Consider the following 18,929-nt stretch of genomic DNA (forward strand, 5'->3'; position numbering starts at 1 on the left):
CGTTCATAGCACAAGATTAGGTCGAGTGACGTTTCTGACATTCACAACCAAAACAAAGTCGACAGCTGATAGATAGTACTATAATTAGCACTGTACGCAGAGCCTGGAGACGGTAAGAAATGCGTAGATAATATACTGGATACTGTGTTTACATATGCAACTGTAATACCAACCAAATCCTACTGTTTAAGGACGTAAGGGCACCAGGTAAATTACAAGCTTATTGGTGGTATTGTCTCAAATATTCCTATGGTCACAGGTCGCTGACCCTATTATTCACACAGACGCTCCGAACAAAATTTGAAATGTATTCGGTCATTTATGTCAAGATCGATGACACGAATAGCAAAATGTTATTTGCTGTTATGTCTCGCTGAAATCATATATTGAGATTTTGAATTTGAATAATGTAACATCATAAGTCTTTGTTACAGAAACAAAGGAATAGATATCTTATAACTCCGTTTTAGTTGCTGAGAACTTTTATTTCGAATTTGGAACAGTTCGGCTCTCCTGTCTTATGTTTGTTGATTGATGGTGTTGTTTCTGATGTACCATAATTAATAACGTTTGAATAAGGTTTTTTGTTTTATATAACCATCCGCCCACGGCTGTGAAAAGCTTACCTAAAAGCCATTGCCCTAGTTAACTGTCAATAGTTATGTGGACCAGACTTAAACCATAAAGGTTATACAGGAGCAATTTAACAACCATCAATGGTTAACTGATAATGTAAGCTTTGATTGGACAATATAAGGATTATTCTTTTGCTATACCTTGAAATTAATTATAATATGTGTAATCCTGAGTATATCAAAGGTATGTATTGATTTGGAACAGTGTAAAATGGTGCATTGTGATTACCTGTTTATGAGTGCAACATGGTGATGTCATTTCTCTTATGTATGGAAATATTCATGTTTTACCCTGTTCCCATGAAAGTTAAACAGTCATACATGCATGACTTAACTTTCCTAAACTTGTTAAGGAGAGGCATATTTCAGGTTAAAATATAGGTCTCCAGCAACCTGTGTTTGTCATAAGATTTGACAGAATGACTTATGTTGTCACCCTGGTGACTGTCTGGATTGCATAGCATTGTATCCTGACTGTCACTGTCAGTGTTCATGATATCAATCACTTTATAGTTTGGTCCAAACTTAAGTATTTACAGACATGCAAATGCAAATAAAATAATATTTCGATCCCTGAGCTTGTAACTTTTTCTTATGTCAGCTGATTGAATGGGTGTGCCCATGTCTAAATTAGGAAAGGATATACACTCCACATGTTTTTCAGTAAAACATCAAAGTGAAAAGTAGCCTGGTGATTCGTGTCAGTGGGGCCTGTTTGGGATTTTAAAGAATCAGTTGAGAGGGATGGGTCAAACCCACTCTCGCTCCCCCAACTCTCCCTCTCTCCCCCTCCTCCTCTCCCTCCCCCCAGTCTACATACCTTCCCCCTTTTATGCATCCACCATCCATTTTGGCTTGTATTCTGTCTGCCTCACCAACCTTTGCCGTCATGGTCTCTGACCATATCATGCATAAACATGCATAAATTGATCTTGTTAATAGCGGTCATGGTGATACAGAACATAGTTAATTAAATTGAAATGATATGGCCATGTTGACAGGTGAATATCATCAGTCAGTGCCAACTGTGTTGTTTTGTTTTTTTTCCACATTTTTTATTCACATCAGTAGGTACAGTCATTTAATACAAAAGTCGTACACAGCGACAGGTGACAGTTCTAGTTACAATCATTTTATACAAAAATCATACAATCAAGGCTGTATAATTGCGGATCGTCTAAGCTTGAGCAATTAGGTAAGTCGGTGCTATGGGTAATATTACTTGTTTGCTCCTGGGTTCATTTGGTTTGTTTTCATAATAGCACTGTATCCTTCTGGGTAACCAAGAGGTAGAAACATTCATACATTATACAGAGTGCCAACTATGTTAGTTTTGTAGTCCATAATGCTGGTGACGCATCAGATTTCTATTAAATTAATATTTCTGTGCACTAACAAAATAAGACTACATAAAGAGTATAAGCATAACAGATATATGGCAGTACTGTGAATACACCTGGTACTAGAACTTCACACAGTGTGTATTTTGAATGACAGTTTATGTTTACCATGTCACTGAGGTGATGAGGGGCAGTGAGGTAGCCTAGTGGTTAAGCGTTTGCTCATCACGCCAAAGACCCGAGTTCGATTACCCACAGTGTACAAGACCGCTTCCGTGGTATAGTGGTTAGAGCATCCGCCCGGGAGAGAGTTGTAGGTCGCGGGTTCGATCCCCGACCACGTCATACCAAAAGACGTTAACATTTGGTAGTTGTTGGTCCCTGCCTGGCGCTCGGCATTAATGGGTACAACAAGGACTGGTCGGCTCGAAGTCAGTATAATGTGTCTGAGTGGGGTATTCATGCTTCACTGCGGCATGGTAAATCAGTGGGCTAGCACTATAAAACCAGCTTAAGTCTGGGCTAGTACAAGCAGCCGCACATACACATACACACGCATGCACGTCGTCATATGAGCGAAATATTCTCAAGCACGACGTCAAACCCAATTTCACCTCACTCACAGTGTACAATGTGTGAAGCCCATTTCTGGTGTTCCCCTCAGTGATATTGCTGGAACATTGCTAAGAGCGGCGTAAAACCATACTCACTCACTCATCAGAACTCCCATACTTCAACATAGACTTACGACTGTCATAGTGCTTGGATTGGTTTTTTAGAATACAGCCCAAGGACCTCATTTTCATTTGGACAAGCTATCATTATTCCTTAGCAATCCTGAAGCCTAAATAACCTGTGAAGGTCTGGGTTAGAATATTGATCTTCAGCAACCAATGCTTGTCGTAAGAGGCAACTAACGGGATCAGGTGGTCAGGCTCGCTGATTTGGTTGACACATGCCATCGGTTCCCAATTGCGCAGATCGATGCTGATGCTGTTGATCACTGGATTGTCTGGTCAAGACCCGATTATTGACAGACCGCCGCCGTATAGCTTGAATATTGCTGAGTACAGCGTAAAACTAAACTCACACACTCACTCAAGTCTAAATAGATAGACACTGTTAAGACTGAGCATGGATGGTTTCTAATTGTGCCAGTCAGGAATCAGGAACTAACTTAACCAGCAATGTGCTTTAATTATATGACTTACACTCTAAAACAAGAAAAACAAATTTTCTGTGCCGTATTGCCATAGAGTGCCTTAATTTGTTTCCTAAGTCTGTATACATGTTAAGATAGCACTGGTCTTCAGCGACCCATTCTTGCTGTAAGAGGTGACTCAGGCGTACTGATGGCTTGATGTCATCGTGTCCTAGTTGCGGAGACAGATGTTGATAACATCAATCCCTTGGTCATCTGGTCCAGACTTAATTATTTAGACTTCAGTGATATAGCCAGTGTTCACAAATAATGTCTGACCCTCTGACAAATCCGGCACATTCGCGAACGGTCCGATAGAAGTTTGCAACCCTCCGGCTCAAGTATCTGACTGTATATTTCACAATGACTTTGACTGAAGTTGTTGTATGTAACATGTGACACTTCATTGCTGTTTATAAATCTTATGTTTGTTAATAATTCCAATGTCAATTATAAGAAATGTTAAATCTGAAATGTGTGTTTAATTTTATTCTATGGGTCCTGTGAATTTTCAATGGGTCAGACAGACATCTGAAACTTACAGGACCCAGCGTCCTGTTACTTTGAAACACCATTCGTGAACACTGTATAGCTGGGAAGATCAGAACCACATCATTATTTTTTTTATTGGCCTTAACTAATTCCTGGACATTGGCAGAGAATTACAAGTTATTGAAGTCATGCAAGGGATTTGTTTCAGCAAATCAATCAATGTGTGAAGAAAGATAAATTCATTTCTTTAGATCACTTCGTCTGGTCTCTGTCTGATGACGTCGAACAACTCGGCATGCAAAGTCCAGCCTCCCAGCTAGGCGACGGGAAACTGCCGGTCTTTGTCTTCCCGTCAAGCCTTGCTTTCTACTCGGACGACCAAGCTACACACAAACAGGTGCTCACCCTCTACAACCCGTACGATGCTGCTCTCAAGTTCAAAGGTAAGGGATGATAACACAAGATGCTTTGTATGTGGGATTAGGCTGACTATCATAACACTGCTTGGTGGCACGTACTTTCAGTAGGCAGTGCAAGAGGTTGACGGTTTCAATATAGATAGGGGCGTTGGGGTAGCCTAGTGGTTAAAGCGTTCGCTCGTCACACCGGAGACCCGGGTTTGATTCCCATGTGGGTACAATGTGTGAAACCCATTTCTGGTGTCCCCCACCGTAATATTGCTGGAATGTTGCTATAAGCGGCATAAAACCATACTCACTCACTCATTTTTGACAGAGACACTGTGCATGTGATTGTCGATACAGAAGTACGTAGAATGGAATATGGCGAAAAGTAGACCAAAGTAGACACAGTTTATAATGGGTCATGTTATGCAAACAATGTTGAAAACCTGAAGGACCCAGGAACCTCTTTCAGTTTGAACTTTGAACAGAAAGCAAAACACACACACGCACGCACACACACACACACACACACACTTTTGTCCTGAAAGTTGACAATTCTGTTTATTCTGGCAAGGTCAGCAAATAATACTCCACAAAGAGACATTAGATTCAACGGAAAATGTTGCCAAACACCAAAGTCGGGATGCAATGATGGATTAAGCAGTGTTTTGTCAGCATGTGTCCATCAAATTCATTGTTCTTTCATCAAAAGACATTATTTTTCAGTGTTAATTGATCCCTGCTGACAAGGATGTAGTAGATTTGACCTACTTGTGTGATTATCTGTGACATTGTCATGGGAGATGAGACATGTTCTACATCTTTTGCTTTGATAACAGAGATGTCAGTTACTCCGATTCTGGCAGATTTACTACGATTTTCAAATACAAAATATGCTCTCCAATTTGTTTTTAAAAAACTCAAATTTTTCAGAATTTTTTTTTATGGTATACGATTTCGTAAGTCACTGGTTATTTATTTGAGTCAACACTGGTAAAAGCATTCAGAAGCTTAGCGAGTGATCTTTTTGTCTCGATTGTGTATATTTCATATTATTGACGGCAAAGTTTCACGAAGTTTTTCCGAATGCATGTAAGTGAAACAAAATGGTGGAGCCGTCATGTCATCATATCCCAACTGCTGAGATTGCTGCTCATGTTGTTGATCTCTGGATTGTCAGGTCTGGACAGATTGCTGCCATATTATATGTTGCTGGACTGTTGACAGATGTCTGAATGGTTGAATGAGCTCTGATTGCTCAAAAATTGAAATTTACACTTTTTACTCAAAACAAAGTTTACACTGATTACACAAAATGAAATTTGCACTGATTACTCATGAAGAAATTTGTACTGATTACAGTTAGTTCCTCCTTTCAGTCTTGTCGACAGCACCAAGGAAGTACACAGTGGTTGACTCTGAGGGAACCATCCGTCCACGGTGCTGTGTTGATATGTAAGGACATGTACAATCTACTATAGCTTTGTGTTCATGCAGGAAGTATACAGCATTCTAACAATGTACTCTATGAAATAGCTTTGTCTGCAAATCAGTCATTACATTTGTGGCATGTTCCGCTACACTGCATCTTCTGAGATAAACAATACATGTATGATGTGACAACACTGAACATATACATTGGTAGAAAATAATAACATGTTCAATAGAGGGACGTTATATTGATTGGAAAATTTAGTTTCAATATTTTGACTCTGGGGAGCGTGGTAACCTAGTCGTAAAAGTGTTCGCTCATCACACCGAAGATCCGAGTTCAATTCCAAATATGGGTACAATGTATGAAGCCCATTTCTGGTTTCCCCTTTCCTATCTAGAACTGCTTGTAAACAATGTAATGCTAAAATGAAATAGCTTACATTAATTGTCTAAACCTGAATTTCTTGCCTTCTGATCAATCGTGTTAATATTATTAACAAAAGGTCAGTGTTTCTGGGGCAACAGAATTAAGTATTGATATACATAAATCAATATAAGTACATTGTATCATTACAGTATCAACATTAAAGATTTATCAATATTGCTATATAAGATGTCATCTCTAGTTCAGCACCTATTGTGTTGTAAGCTAGTGATGAGCTCCTCTACTGTTGCCCGTAGCAACACTGGTCTGTATAAATGTTCCCCGTGTGTATCCATCAGGTGGACTATACGGAGTGCGTATGTCAAACAGGGGACTCGGACAGTTGATCAACATGTTCTGTCGTAACAGCTTGTGTCTCAGGGCAATGGGCATTCATGCATGCTATAATCATATTGTTATTGATAATATTAATGATTATGTTAATCATAATAGGCATTGTGAACTGAAGGGTTTCAGCTGCAATCTTATTGGTTAAAAAAATGGATTCGATGCTAGAAGGCCTTCTGGACTAGGCACAAATGATAAACATATTATTTTTTCATTCCCCCAAAATATACTTGCCATTTGGGGACAAAGTTATCAGGATAGTTTCTTTTTGATGGGGTCTTTAAGTTTACATTCTGCCAATATGGACTAAATTTTCTCATCATAATATTTTAGTCTGTGTTGAATAATTATGTATTTATTTAATCTTGCACTATTAAAATTTGGGGCTATATTTCAGTGATTATTTGCTCCAGTTACCATGGTTACACAACCTAACTTCCTTTGCCCCAAGCACAATTACTGAATGATCTGTTAGATGATGTAGTTCCCTGGCTGTGCTGGTGTAGACTCAGACCTCTAACTGCATGTGAGACGATGTTTCTTGACATAACTGGAAAGACTTGAATCCTGATTTGGGTGTGAGAACTTTGTTAGATAGAATAATCTTGTTGTTGCTAGAACAGGTTGGTCAATCACAGATCCTAATACTGTGTACAGCATATGTAGGCATATAAGACCAGAGTGTTCTTGGGATGGGATGGCTTATTTGGGTGCCAAGTTTGTAAGCCTAAGTTCCAAACTTTTTCAGAGATGGCTCCTGTTACAGTATAGGAGGACCTGGGTACAAGAAACGACAACCAGGACCTGTGCTTCGTCATGTGAAATATTGTTTCATGACAACAATAAAAGTCACACTACAAGTCACTTATGTTCATATTACTTTTTGACAAAGCACTTTTTCCATTATGTTTGACTAAAGATAGAGTTTTGGCAACTTAAATGTATCAGTTTGATAGGTTTATACTTGAATATCTAATCAGTTGTTGCCAGGGTAAAACAATGCCCAATTTGACATTTGTTACCAACCCTTGAAACCTTCAACTGGTACTGGACTAGGGTTGCACACATCCAATCCTAAGAATAGTATTTTTGTATTCTCTCCACAGCTCCTCTGTAACAGTTGTCTCCCTTTCATTGCAGAGTCATCCGCCACATCGATATTTGCATAAACAATGAGGGAGTCAAGGATAAGTTCCGTATTCAAGTTTCAGAATACGGCCAAAAGAAAATGCTAGGTGAGGTTAACTGATTTGCGTTCAATGAGCATGGGGAAATGTCAGTGTCCTCGTGGTGAAGTGACCCGTGAAGATCTGGACTAGAATTGATCTTCAACAACCCATGCTTGTTGTAAGAGGCAACTAACAGGATCGGGTGGTCAGGCTCGCTGACTTTGTTGACACAATGTCATCATATACCAATTGTGTAAATATTTGCTAATGTTATTGATCACTGGATTGTCTGGACCAGATTCAATTATATATAAACCACTGCCATAAAGCTGGAATATTTCTGAGTGTGGCGTTAAACATCAAACAGACAAGCAACTTAGTGAAGTGTCCTGTTGACTTTTCAGTATAGCCACTCTTCCTCATGCTTGTTTTTAAAGATCAGGTGCTTCAGATGATTTACTTCACTTTTAGCAACCTTCCTGCTGAAATTGTAAATAATTTGAGTTCATGCAAGGCTGACCTCTGGTTGAAAGCAGTTACCAGCACACAGGTCTCACATATTTTATCAAACTGATCCTCCTGTTCTTATAACAAACACTGGATAGTGGTTGGGTTTCACGGTTGGCCCACTCATCTAAGGTTCTGCAGATCGCTGTACAGAGTTGCTTCCCTTGAGCTTTGGTTTCCAATCCTGGTTTGCTTCGAACAGCAGATTTGTTAGCTCTCTTCCCTGCTCATGACAGCATTTGATGTATATTACCAGTAGCTCAATACTAGTACTTGCTGACAATAACTGACAATTACCACCAACAGATTTTACAACTGCCACTTAACACGGTGAATGTGATTGACAGTTAGTAACAGTCGGTTTGATTTCATTTGAGACCGATGAATTGCTAGCTAACACAAAATCTAATAATTGCAACAAAACCAAATTTTACACTGTCAGTGTCACATGAAATCGACGGACCAACTCTGATGATTTGTCTCATGATTTTGGACACCCGAATAAAAAAGTTGTTTAACAAACAATCATTATTTTGTTGTCACTAATACACAAAATAATTATCGTTTGTTAAACAACTTCACAAACAAATCATCAGAGTTGGTCTGTCGATTTCAAGTGGAATTTTCATGTTTCATGTTGCAATTACTAGATTTTGTGTTAGTGAGCAACTCATCGGTCTCAAATGAAATCAAACGGACTGTAATGTGATACTGACAGTGAACCTGATACTGACAGTGAACCTGATACTGACAATGAACCTGATACTGACAGTGAACCTGATACTGACAGTCTGGCAGTGAACCTGATACTGACAGTGAACCTGATTCTGACAGTGAACCTGATACTGACAGTCTGGCAGTGAACCTGATACTGACAATGAACCTGATACTGACAGTGAACCTGATACTGACAGTGAACCTGATACTGACAGTCTGGCAGTAAACCTGATACTGACAGTGAACCTGATACTGACAGTCTGGCAGTGAACCTGATACTGACAATGAACCTGATACTGACAGTGAACCTGATACTGACAGTGAACCTGATACTGACAGTCTGGCAGTGAACCTGATACTGACAGTCTGGCAGTGAACCTGATACTGACAGTGAACCTGATACTGACAGTGAACCTGATACTGACAGTCTGGCAGTGAACCTGATACTGACAGTGAACCTGATACTGACAGTCTGGCAGTGAACCTGATACTGACAGTGAACCTGATACTGACAGTGAACCTGATACTGACAGTGAATCTGATACTGACAGTCCCTGTTGTGTGTTGTGCAGGGAGGAAGGATGTCTCCTCAGTGTTACTGCCGAGGAAGGACAGCGTTGTGCCCCCAGATGATGACTTCCAGTCACTCCCCTCTCACACAACAGAGGGTGCTGACAGTCAACAGTCCCTCGCATCACGACATGGACACGGTCAGTATACACCACGGATAAATATACATTGGAGGATGACAGACTTTATGAATTCTTAATTTGAAATAATGATGTAATAAAAAACAGAATTTACATCTTAGAAAATGAGGTAAAGCTAATTTTGATAAACAGTAGGTGAGTGTCTTGCTTGTTACTCTGATGTTTATGCAATGTCAGCAGTATTAGCACTGACTGTGCTGCATATTAAGTCATATGACTGATTCCTTCAGGGAGACCAGTGGGCTCGGGGCCTGGTTTCATTGTGATCTGTGCCGCCATTGCCTGCATCGTGGCTCTAGCCATGCCCTCCCAGGGAGAGAAAGAATCACGCCTGCCTGAATACCTTCATGTGTCGCAGCAACAAAAGCTGATAGCTGCATATATACTAGGTGAGTAGTTACGTATATACTCACGTAGATATTAGTTAGGTATGTATGATTTGAGTAGTTACATATATACTAGGTGAGTAGTTACGTATATACTAGGTGAAGTATATACTTACGTAGATATTAGTTAGGTATGTATGATTTAAGTAGTTACATATATACTAGGTGAGTAGTTACGTATATACTTACGTAGATATTAGTTAGGTATGTATGATTTGAGTAGTTACATATATACTAGGTGAGTAGTTACAGTATATACTTACGTAGATATTAGTTACGTATGTATGATTTGAGTAGTTACATATATACTAGGTGAGTAGTTACGTATATACTAGGTGAATAGTTACGTATATACTTACGTAGATATTAGTTACGTATGTATGATTTGAGTAGTTACATATATACTAGGTGAGTAGTTACGTATATACTTACGTAGATATTAGTTAGGTATGTATGATTTGAGTAGTATCATATATACTAGGTGAGTAGTTACGTATATACTTACGTAGATATTAATTAGGTATGTATGATTTGAGTAGTTACATATATACTAGGTAAGTAGTTAAAGCATACGACTTTTATAGATAACAATCTACTTGTTTGTTGTATAGAGTGACGTTTCGGTGTAGATTCTTACACCATACTTTCAAGCTGAAGTGTTCACCGAAACGTTGCTCTATGCAATAAACAAGAAGTTATTCCATTAAGTTGTATACTTTATTATTGACTCACCAACTTCTAGAATGCTGATCAACCAATGATTAAGTAATTACATATATACTAGTCAAGTAGTTGCAGATAAGTTGTGAATATGCATCCATTTTAGAAAGTGGTCAAATGTAACGTATGTCCTACTTGGGATTACCCCTGTCTCAATAAAGTACATATTTTTCCTTATCCTGACTCATGCTCTTTTGCTTGTCTTCTTCTTCTTGCGAACATAGTGGAACACTTGTATCTCCTTAATTGAAGCTCCCTTCAATGTAAAATCACTAATATGTACTCACCAAGAGTTGCCTCCCTTTGCCCCTGCGCGTGAAAGGCGGCGCCACCTTCTGGCCTCATGCTTCACTCTCTCCTTATTCACCCAGTGAGCAGGATGTGAGAGCGCCTGTGTCTCCTTACACACTATATCCTTTGGTTATTCTTAGTTAGTTACCTCCTATAGGTTACTATAGAGGTATAGCTAGTATCCTTCATTAATATGTATTGATAATTACTCGTATTTCTACTGTTTATTTACGGGAGTTCGTGATTGTTCAGCTAGTTTTATGTTGATGAAAATCTGTACTATTTGTAGATTACGTTTTTCTGCTGCTGACCCGCATGTAATATGCCCTAGTTGTTCTACGCCTTGTGCATTTGATTCACGTTGCAGTTACTGCATTAATCTATCTAATTCTGCTTTTAATAAATATCATCTTTGCGTCTTGAGACGTGCAGCAGATAGGTCACGCAAACAAGGGTTAGACATGGCCGATACATCGGAACCCCTAGCCAGTCAGCTGCTGTTGGTCTCCACCCTCCCGCCTGGTGTTCGCTAGAGTTTCCCTCGAGGAGGGCGTGGGATGCAGTCCCGCCTCCAAGAAGCGCCCTGCTTCCCCAGACATCCCATCATCGCGAGCTAAAGTCTAAGAGGGCCTCGACGTCTACTCAACGCAGACTCCGTACCCCCAGGGCAGCGTCTACCTCCAAGGGAAAGTCTACCAAGTCGTCAAGAACCTTCTCAGCCGAGATCGTTCCAGCCGCCGAACTGGGCCTCTACGATGATCAGCCGATCATCATCCCCGACCTATGCCACAAGAAACGACCGGTGACAGCTACAGTGACATCAGCAGAGATCGCCATGCAGCCTAATGTGTCTACACCGATGTCAGACGATCTCCCTGAGGGCCCCGCCTCTAACATCGCAGAGATGGCACCGACTACATCGTCGCAGACCGTCCCAGATGAACTGATGCGGCAAATCATGATCATGATGGAGGACCACTACAGACTGGAGAAACAACCAGCCCAGGGCCTGAGCCTTCGCGAAGGCTCCAACGCAGACGACACCCCAGAGGGACCCCCTGTCAACGTAGCGGCCACGACGAAGCCACCTTCGCGAAGGAAGTCACAGACCACCTCGACGAAGGACCCAGATGTACAGCCTTCGCAAAGGCGGGATAGATCATCACCTACCTCGGCTTCATCCTTAGATGCGGACTCAGACCACCAGACTTCACGAAAGCCTTCGCGAAGGTCAAGTCGCCGTTCCCCAGGACCAGACGCAGAGGAAGCTTCGCGAAGGGCACCTTTATCAGGCTCCAAATCATCTTCGCCCCAGAAGGACATCGAGGGATTCCACAAGAGCTTCGGTGAAGCTATCAACATTCACCTCACAGATCTCGCTGGAAGGTCAACCCATAGGCGAGATCGCCAGGGACGTTCACCAAGACGATCCCCTCGCCATTCTCCATGCCGATCACCTCGCCGTTCACCGCGCCGATCTCCTCGTACATCACCACGTCGATCTCCTCGCAGGTCACCACACAAGTCTTCACAGAAGTCCACAGTCAGGTCTCCCTTAACGTCACCCGGTACAGTGGTAGAAGCACACAGTCCACCATCTGAAGAGCATCAACCTCTCATCAGCAATCCTGGGGTAGAAGATGATGGAGGCATCATTTTCTCAGACGCTGAGATACGATATTGGATGGTAAACAACCTAGACCTTTCTTCACCTTCCAAGAGTGGTAACTCGGCGCATACTTACCTGATGAAGGAGGACGATGCAAACGCCGTCACCTTACCTCCGATCGACCCGATTGCTGCGGTGCCACAGAATCTGGACACAGCCTTCCATAAAGCCACGAAAGTTCAGATGCCACACCTACCGAACTTTCACGCTAAGAAGTTTTCAACTCATAACATGGACCCCTTCCTCAAGGCACAAGATATCGATGACAATTACAAGATGATCAGCGATGTCAAGAATAAGAACTACAAGATTGACGATCGCAAGCTGGTGCACATAGAAACCATGACGAGACGCATGTTCTTTGGCCTTAATAGATCTAGAACGATCAATGAGACTCTTCTGAAATGACACGACTTCTGAAGATGATAGGATGATCTACTCGGCCCTACTGATGCAAAAGAAGGACCAGCAGTTCCTAACGGATCATCTCACATCAGAAAGTCTCCAAGGAAGTCACTAAGGATTCTAGAGAAGTCCTTATGATTAAGTCGATGGACACGCTAGCCAGCGTCATCAGGCAGACTTCACAAAGATATTCAGGGAAATCTAAATTCACTGGATTACAGAGAGCACGGGATAGGAAGATGGCCAGCTCCAGGGGAAAAGATTCTTTTCGTCGCCCATATGGCAACTACAGAGGAGGATCAGGAAGAGGCAGGGCACCCAGAGGTTCCCGCAACTATAAACGTTGAAAGACAGGTTCGGAACGACTGGAGTCTTCCACCCCCAGCCGTTCCAGTACAACCGTCACAAGTGGGTGGACGCCTTCAACTACACTGGGAGAACTGGGGAATGTTACAAGACCCTTATGTCTCCAACATTCTTCAACACGGATATCGTATCCCACTACAGGCCACGCCTCCGCTGACAGTCAACTCTCACAAGTTCGACTTCCAGGCACAACAACTACCAAAGTTAAGAGAGGCTGTTACATCGCTTTTAACCAAGCAGGCCATAGAAGTACTAGATCAAGTAAACGTCGAACCAGGCTTCTACTCCCCAGTTTTCCTAGTACCTAAGAAAAACTCCAAGGAAAAATACAGACTCATTTACAACATGAGCATATTCAACAGAGATTATCTACGCAAACCGCCAACGTTTCGCATGATACATCTACCTCAGTTACGGCAGTTGATTCGTCCCATGGATTACATGGCCAGTATAGATCTGCAAGACGCATATCTACACATCCCGATACATCCCGAATCCAGGAAATACCTACGATTTACACTAGACGGGCTGCATTACCAATGGAAAGTACTCCCATTCGGAATATCATCAGCCCCCTGGCTATTCACGAGGATAACGAAACCTATCGTCACCTATCTACATCGTCTAGGGCTACGCAGTGCGTTCTACCTCGACGACGGGATACAAGTAGATCAAGATCCACAGCGTCTCAAACTACAGTTAACTACATCATAAAGCTACTAACACAGCTAGGATGGTTAGTAAACTTACTCAAGTCGGACCTAGTACCATCGCAAGATCTGCAATTTCTAGGCATTCGATTTATCACGACTCTCAACCGTATCGTCGTACCAGAAGACCGATGGCTCAAGATCCAACAGACCATTCCTCTAGCCCTACTCTCTCCGTTACCACTACGACATTGGCAGAGCCTGTTGGGTCTCCTCACGTCAGCCCAAGACATGACAGTCAGAGGCAGAATACAGTTACGTCCGTTGCAGGTCTTCATTAATGCACATCTCGACGACCTACAACCATTCAGTCTACCAAAACACCTCAGACCTCATCTACTATGGTGGACCAGGAGGTCGAATGTCTGCGAAGGTATTTGTTTAGCAGAGACGGAATTCAAAACCCATCTATATGTAGACGCGTCACTCCAGGGTTGGGGAGCTCATCTCGCCAACCGGACGGCTTCAGGGTTATGGAATCAGCAAGAAAGCAAGCTCCATATAAACATGTTAGAGATGAAAGCGGTAATCAACGCCATACTTCATTGGAGCACCATTCTACAAAATGCGCATCTGATGATTCATACCGACAACTCGACAGTGGCGTTTTATGTGAACAAACAAGGCTCAACGAGATCACTGAACCTATTGACTTTAAGCTTTCAACTGTTCGATCTAATCGACGATCTCAACTTACATGTCAGAGCATGTCACATTCCCGGAGCCAAGAATGTACTAGCAGACGCACTCTCTCGGCCACATCTACCGTCACCGACAGAATGGATGCTCAATACAGAAATTTTTGCACAGATTATCAAGCAAATAGGAGCTCCGCTAGTAGATCTATTCGCCACTCGCTTCAACAATCAGCTACCGACATTCGTATCACCAGTCCCGGACCCACAAGCATGGGCAACGGACGCTCTAAGCATATCCTGGGAAGGCCTCACGCGTGACGCGTTTCCGCTTCCGCCAGCGATAATCCCTCAAGTGTTACAGAAAATCAGACAAACACAGAGCCTCCAACTCACTTTGGTCTCGCCCTACTGGCCAGCCAGAACGTGGTTTCCCATTCTAATTCAAGAAATCGGACAACCAACACTAGAGCAACCAAAGCGCTCGAATCTATTAGTACATCCACACACCAAACAGGTACATGGAAGCCCAGAAGTATTCCAACTTCACGTATGGACTGTATTAAAATGTGTTTAAACAAGAGAGGGTATTCAACCAGAGCGGCAAAAGCAGTCACGCTTGCCTTACGGCTATTCTACCGTTGCAATACGACGATAAGTGGCACAGTTTCGAAAATTACGCAGCAAATAAGGGATTTACAGCGAGAGATGCTACACATCCACAAGTGGCAGATTATTTGTGTTACCTACGCCAAAACAAACATTAAAAGGCTCGACATTGTCAACATATCTTGCCGCGCTTAGTTCTGTGATAACTATGAGAACGGGTGTCAAGCTAACCAAGACGCCAGAGTTACTGGCCTTACTACGTGCTTTCCGATTGGAGGATCAGAAGCGGAAGTTCCACTTCCAGCTTTGGGATCTGAATATAGTGCTCAACACCTCACAAGTGAGGCTTATGAACCGTTGGAATCGACAACCTTTGAATTTCTCTCACAGAAAACGCTTTTCCTGTTATCTCTAGCCACGGCAGCCAGGATGTCAGAAATTCACGCTCTAGATTATGAGAGGATACAGTTTGATGACAATCAAAACACAGCGCACCTGGGATTAAGATGGGATTTCATCGCCAAAAATCAATTGCCAGGTCAACCAGACAGATTATTCCATATTCCTGCACTCTCCTCGATTCTCGGATCTCAAGATACACTGGACTTATCTCTATGCCCAGTCAGAGCTCTCAAAATCTATTTACGACGTTCCAAAGCAAGGCGACGATTTCTCAAACGATTATTCATCCCCTTATCGGCAACAACTCAGACAGAAGTCTCTCGTACCACCATATCTATATGGATAAGAACTGTTATACTTCGCGCCTACAAGGCGGCAGGACTCGACCCTCCAACAGCATCAAATCCCCATGAGATCAGGGCATTGGCTTCCACACTCGCTCTACACGGTAACTGTTCATTAAATACAATCATGGAAGGATGCTTTGGGAAATCTAACATGGTGTTTGCTAATCACTATCTGAGAGATATCACCACCGAGGACGTCTCAGGTATTCACCATTTCGGTCCCTTGGTCCTCGCACAGCAGTTGACTGTCCCTCGTAGACGTCTACTCAGCTTTAAGCTTATACTGATGATTATGTTCAGTTGTATAGCTTCTCCTTGTCGGAGTCGCTTTTATATCTTTATTGCTATTATCATAGTATATTATTATTGTAATACCCCATCTATGGCAGTGTATAAACTTATGGTTTATAGTAGAGGAATTATCCTACGTCAGTGCCATTATGAAGTTCCCGTTAGGGGGTTATTACAGTTATATATATATAAATCACTAATTAATTTTATAAATCCAAAGTATTCTGTTCTTTCCCACCTCCGTTTCCGTAGGATTCTACAAGCAAAAGAGCATGAGTCAGGATAAGGAAAAGTATGTAATTTTTAGAGTAAAATTGATATTTTATACTTATCCTGACTCATGAGGTAAGCCCTCCCATCCTCCCCACATAACACTTTGGATTTCCCTGTAAATTCAAGTGTTGGGCTCGCTATATCAGGAGAGAGTGAAGCATGAGGCCAGAAGGTGGCGCCGCCTTTGTACATGCCTTTCCCGCGCAGGGGCAAAGGGAGGCAACTCTTGGTGAGTACTAATTAGTGATTTTACATTGAAGGGAGCTTCATATAGGAGATACAAGTGTTCCACTATGTTCGCAAGAAGAAGAAGAAGACAAGCAAAAGAGCATGAGTCAGGATAAGTATAAAATATCAATTTTACTCTAAAAATTACATATTCTAGTACTTTGGGCGTTGAGTACCATTTGGGATACGAACCTACAATCACAGAGTAAGGCTCACAAAACCATCACCATGGGAGTGCCAATGACACGTCAGGGGGTTCCACAAAGTGCTGATCTAGACTACCACTTCATTTTTGTGCAAGCAGTGGTGGCCAAGTTGGTTTAGATGGCTGACTTTGTGTGCTGGCAGTTAGGTACCTTACTCTGACAGCCTGGGTTCAAATCCCTAAGGGGCGGTTGGGTAGCCTAGTGGTTAAAGCGTTGGCTCGTAACGCCGAAGATCCGGGTTCGAATCCCCACATGGGTACAATGTGTGAAGCCCATTTTGGTGTCCCCTGCCGTGATGTTGCTGGAATATTGCTATAAGCGACGTAAAACCAAACTCAGTCAGTCAGTCAAATCCCTAATGTGACTTAACCACCCCCACCCCAAAAGTTCTAGAATCTATACTTTTCCGAGAAAGTGTAATCCAAAATCTGACATGTTACAATTACACTGGGTGAGTACCTGACACAGTAACATTATATTAACAAGAAACTCACAAAGATCCCTTGATTTGAGTTTTCCTGTAAATGCAACTGGTTTGTAAGTCATAGAAGTGTTTTTTGATTTCTTGCAGGTTTAGTTACCATGGTGATCCTGCGGGTATGACGCTGGCTGAAGTAGGAGCGGACGTCCTGCATATCTCACCCCCAACATCTCCACACTTCCCCGCCCCCTCACGTCTTTCAGTTCATTCTTTTAATTAGTTCACACAGATCAACTTGTACATTTTATGATTTGGTATATATGAATGCTTGTGTAAGTTGTGCTCTGAACTGTGTGCAATAAAGATCAATGTGACTTTTCATGCCAACAGTTTGTTTGAGTGATATTTATAGGAGGTCAACTATGAAAATTTGGATTTGCTACTACACCTGTTTTCAGAATGGACATAAGAGCTATATAAGTTTACTCAATGATATTAACTGTCTGTCCACAAATTACATCTACAGAAATCAGAGCTCCATAGCTAGGTATTCTTGTACAGTGTAGATTCAACTTTTGTGTAGCCCACTATACTCCATGAATATGGCAAAAGTAGTTTGAAAGCAAATTGACTTGTACAAGTACAAAGTGGACTGGGCGATGTGGTAGCCTGGTGGTTAAAGCGCTCGCTCCTCACACAGAAGACCCAGGTTCGATTTCACACATGGCTACAATATATGAAGACCATTTTTGGTGTCCCCTGCCGTGATATTGCTGCAATATTGCTAAAAGCAGTGTAAAACCATATTCACTCACAAAGTAGACAATTAAGAACTGGGGAAACTCAACAAGGGTTGAGGTAAAACTTTCCCAGTAAAGTACAGATTCTAGTACTTTAGGGTTGAGACCCATCCGGGATTCGAACCCACAGTTTCAGAATGAGGCACCAAATCGCCATCACACAAAGACAGTGATCAAACCATAGGCGCCCGACTCTGATATATTTATAAGCATGACCTATAGATCTATGTATAACATATAGGTCATACTTATAAATATATCAGAGTCGAGCGCCTATGGATCAAACCTACTTGTTCACCAACGAAATGATACCATCATGTATCCACACATCATTTTTAATAAACTCGGTTGGGTAGCCTAGTGGTTAAGCCCTCGTCACACCAAATAGCCGGTATCGATTCCCCACATAGGTACAATGTGTAAAGCCCATTTCTTGTGCTCCCATCCACTGATATTGCTGGAATATTGCTAAAAGTGACGAAAAACCAAACTCACTCATTTTTGAAAAAGACACCGCTCACGACGTTGGCGATACAGAAGCACATAAAATGTGTACGTTGTAGTCGTGTACAGTTGTCCCACGTGTGCCACGTGTTCCTTGAACCACACATGCCAGCAGTAAATCACACAACGGTGTGTAGGGACGGAAAGGTAGCCTCGTGGTTTGTGGTTAAAATAATTCAAAATCTCTACCGAGTTCAAATATATAACCCGTCACCTTGACCATGAACGTACCTATAACTCGAAAGAATTGCGACCGCCCCATCATCATGATCGTGTAGTTCATAA

The 18,929-nt window shown here is 42.0% G+C and overlaps 1 protein-coding gene across 2 annotated transcripts; it reads left to right on the forward strand.

Annotated features, from left to right (window-relative positions):
- Window positions 1–17,727, forward strand: LOC124275472 (motile sperm domain-containing protein 1-like). Of its 2 annotated transcripts, none has more exons than XM_046711049.1 (7): window positions 1–112; window positions 3,920–4,111; window positions 5,452–5,527; window positions 7,419–7,513; window positions 9,244–9,381; window positions 9,612–9,770; window positions 17,491–17,727. In XM_046711049.1, exons 2-7 carry the CDS (start codon window positions 3,964–3,966, stop codon window positions 17,520–17,522), a joined length of 648 nt encoding a protein of 215 aa, XP_046567005.1. In that variant the 5' UTR covers window positions 1–112; window positions 3,920–3,963; the 3' UTR covers window positions 17,523–17,727. The 2 variants fall into 2 exon arrangements, with proteins under 2 accessions (XP_046567005.1, XP_046567012.1); XM_046711056.1 differs by having other exon boundaries at window positions 108–207.
- Window positions 17,728–18,929: the final 1,202 nt, after the last annotated feature.

The sequence above is a fragment of the Haliotis rubra genome, unplaced genomic scaffold, assembly GCF_003918875.1.
Source record: "Haliotis rubra isolate DU_JTF1 unplaced genomic scaffold, ASM391887v1 Scf1048, whole genome shotgun sequence".
Taxonomy (NCBI): domain Eukaryota; kingdom Metazoa; phylum Mollusca; class Gastropoda; order Lepetellida; family Haliotidae; genus Haliotis; species Haliotis rubra.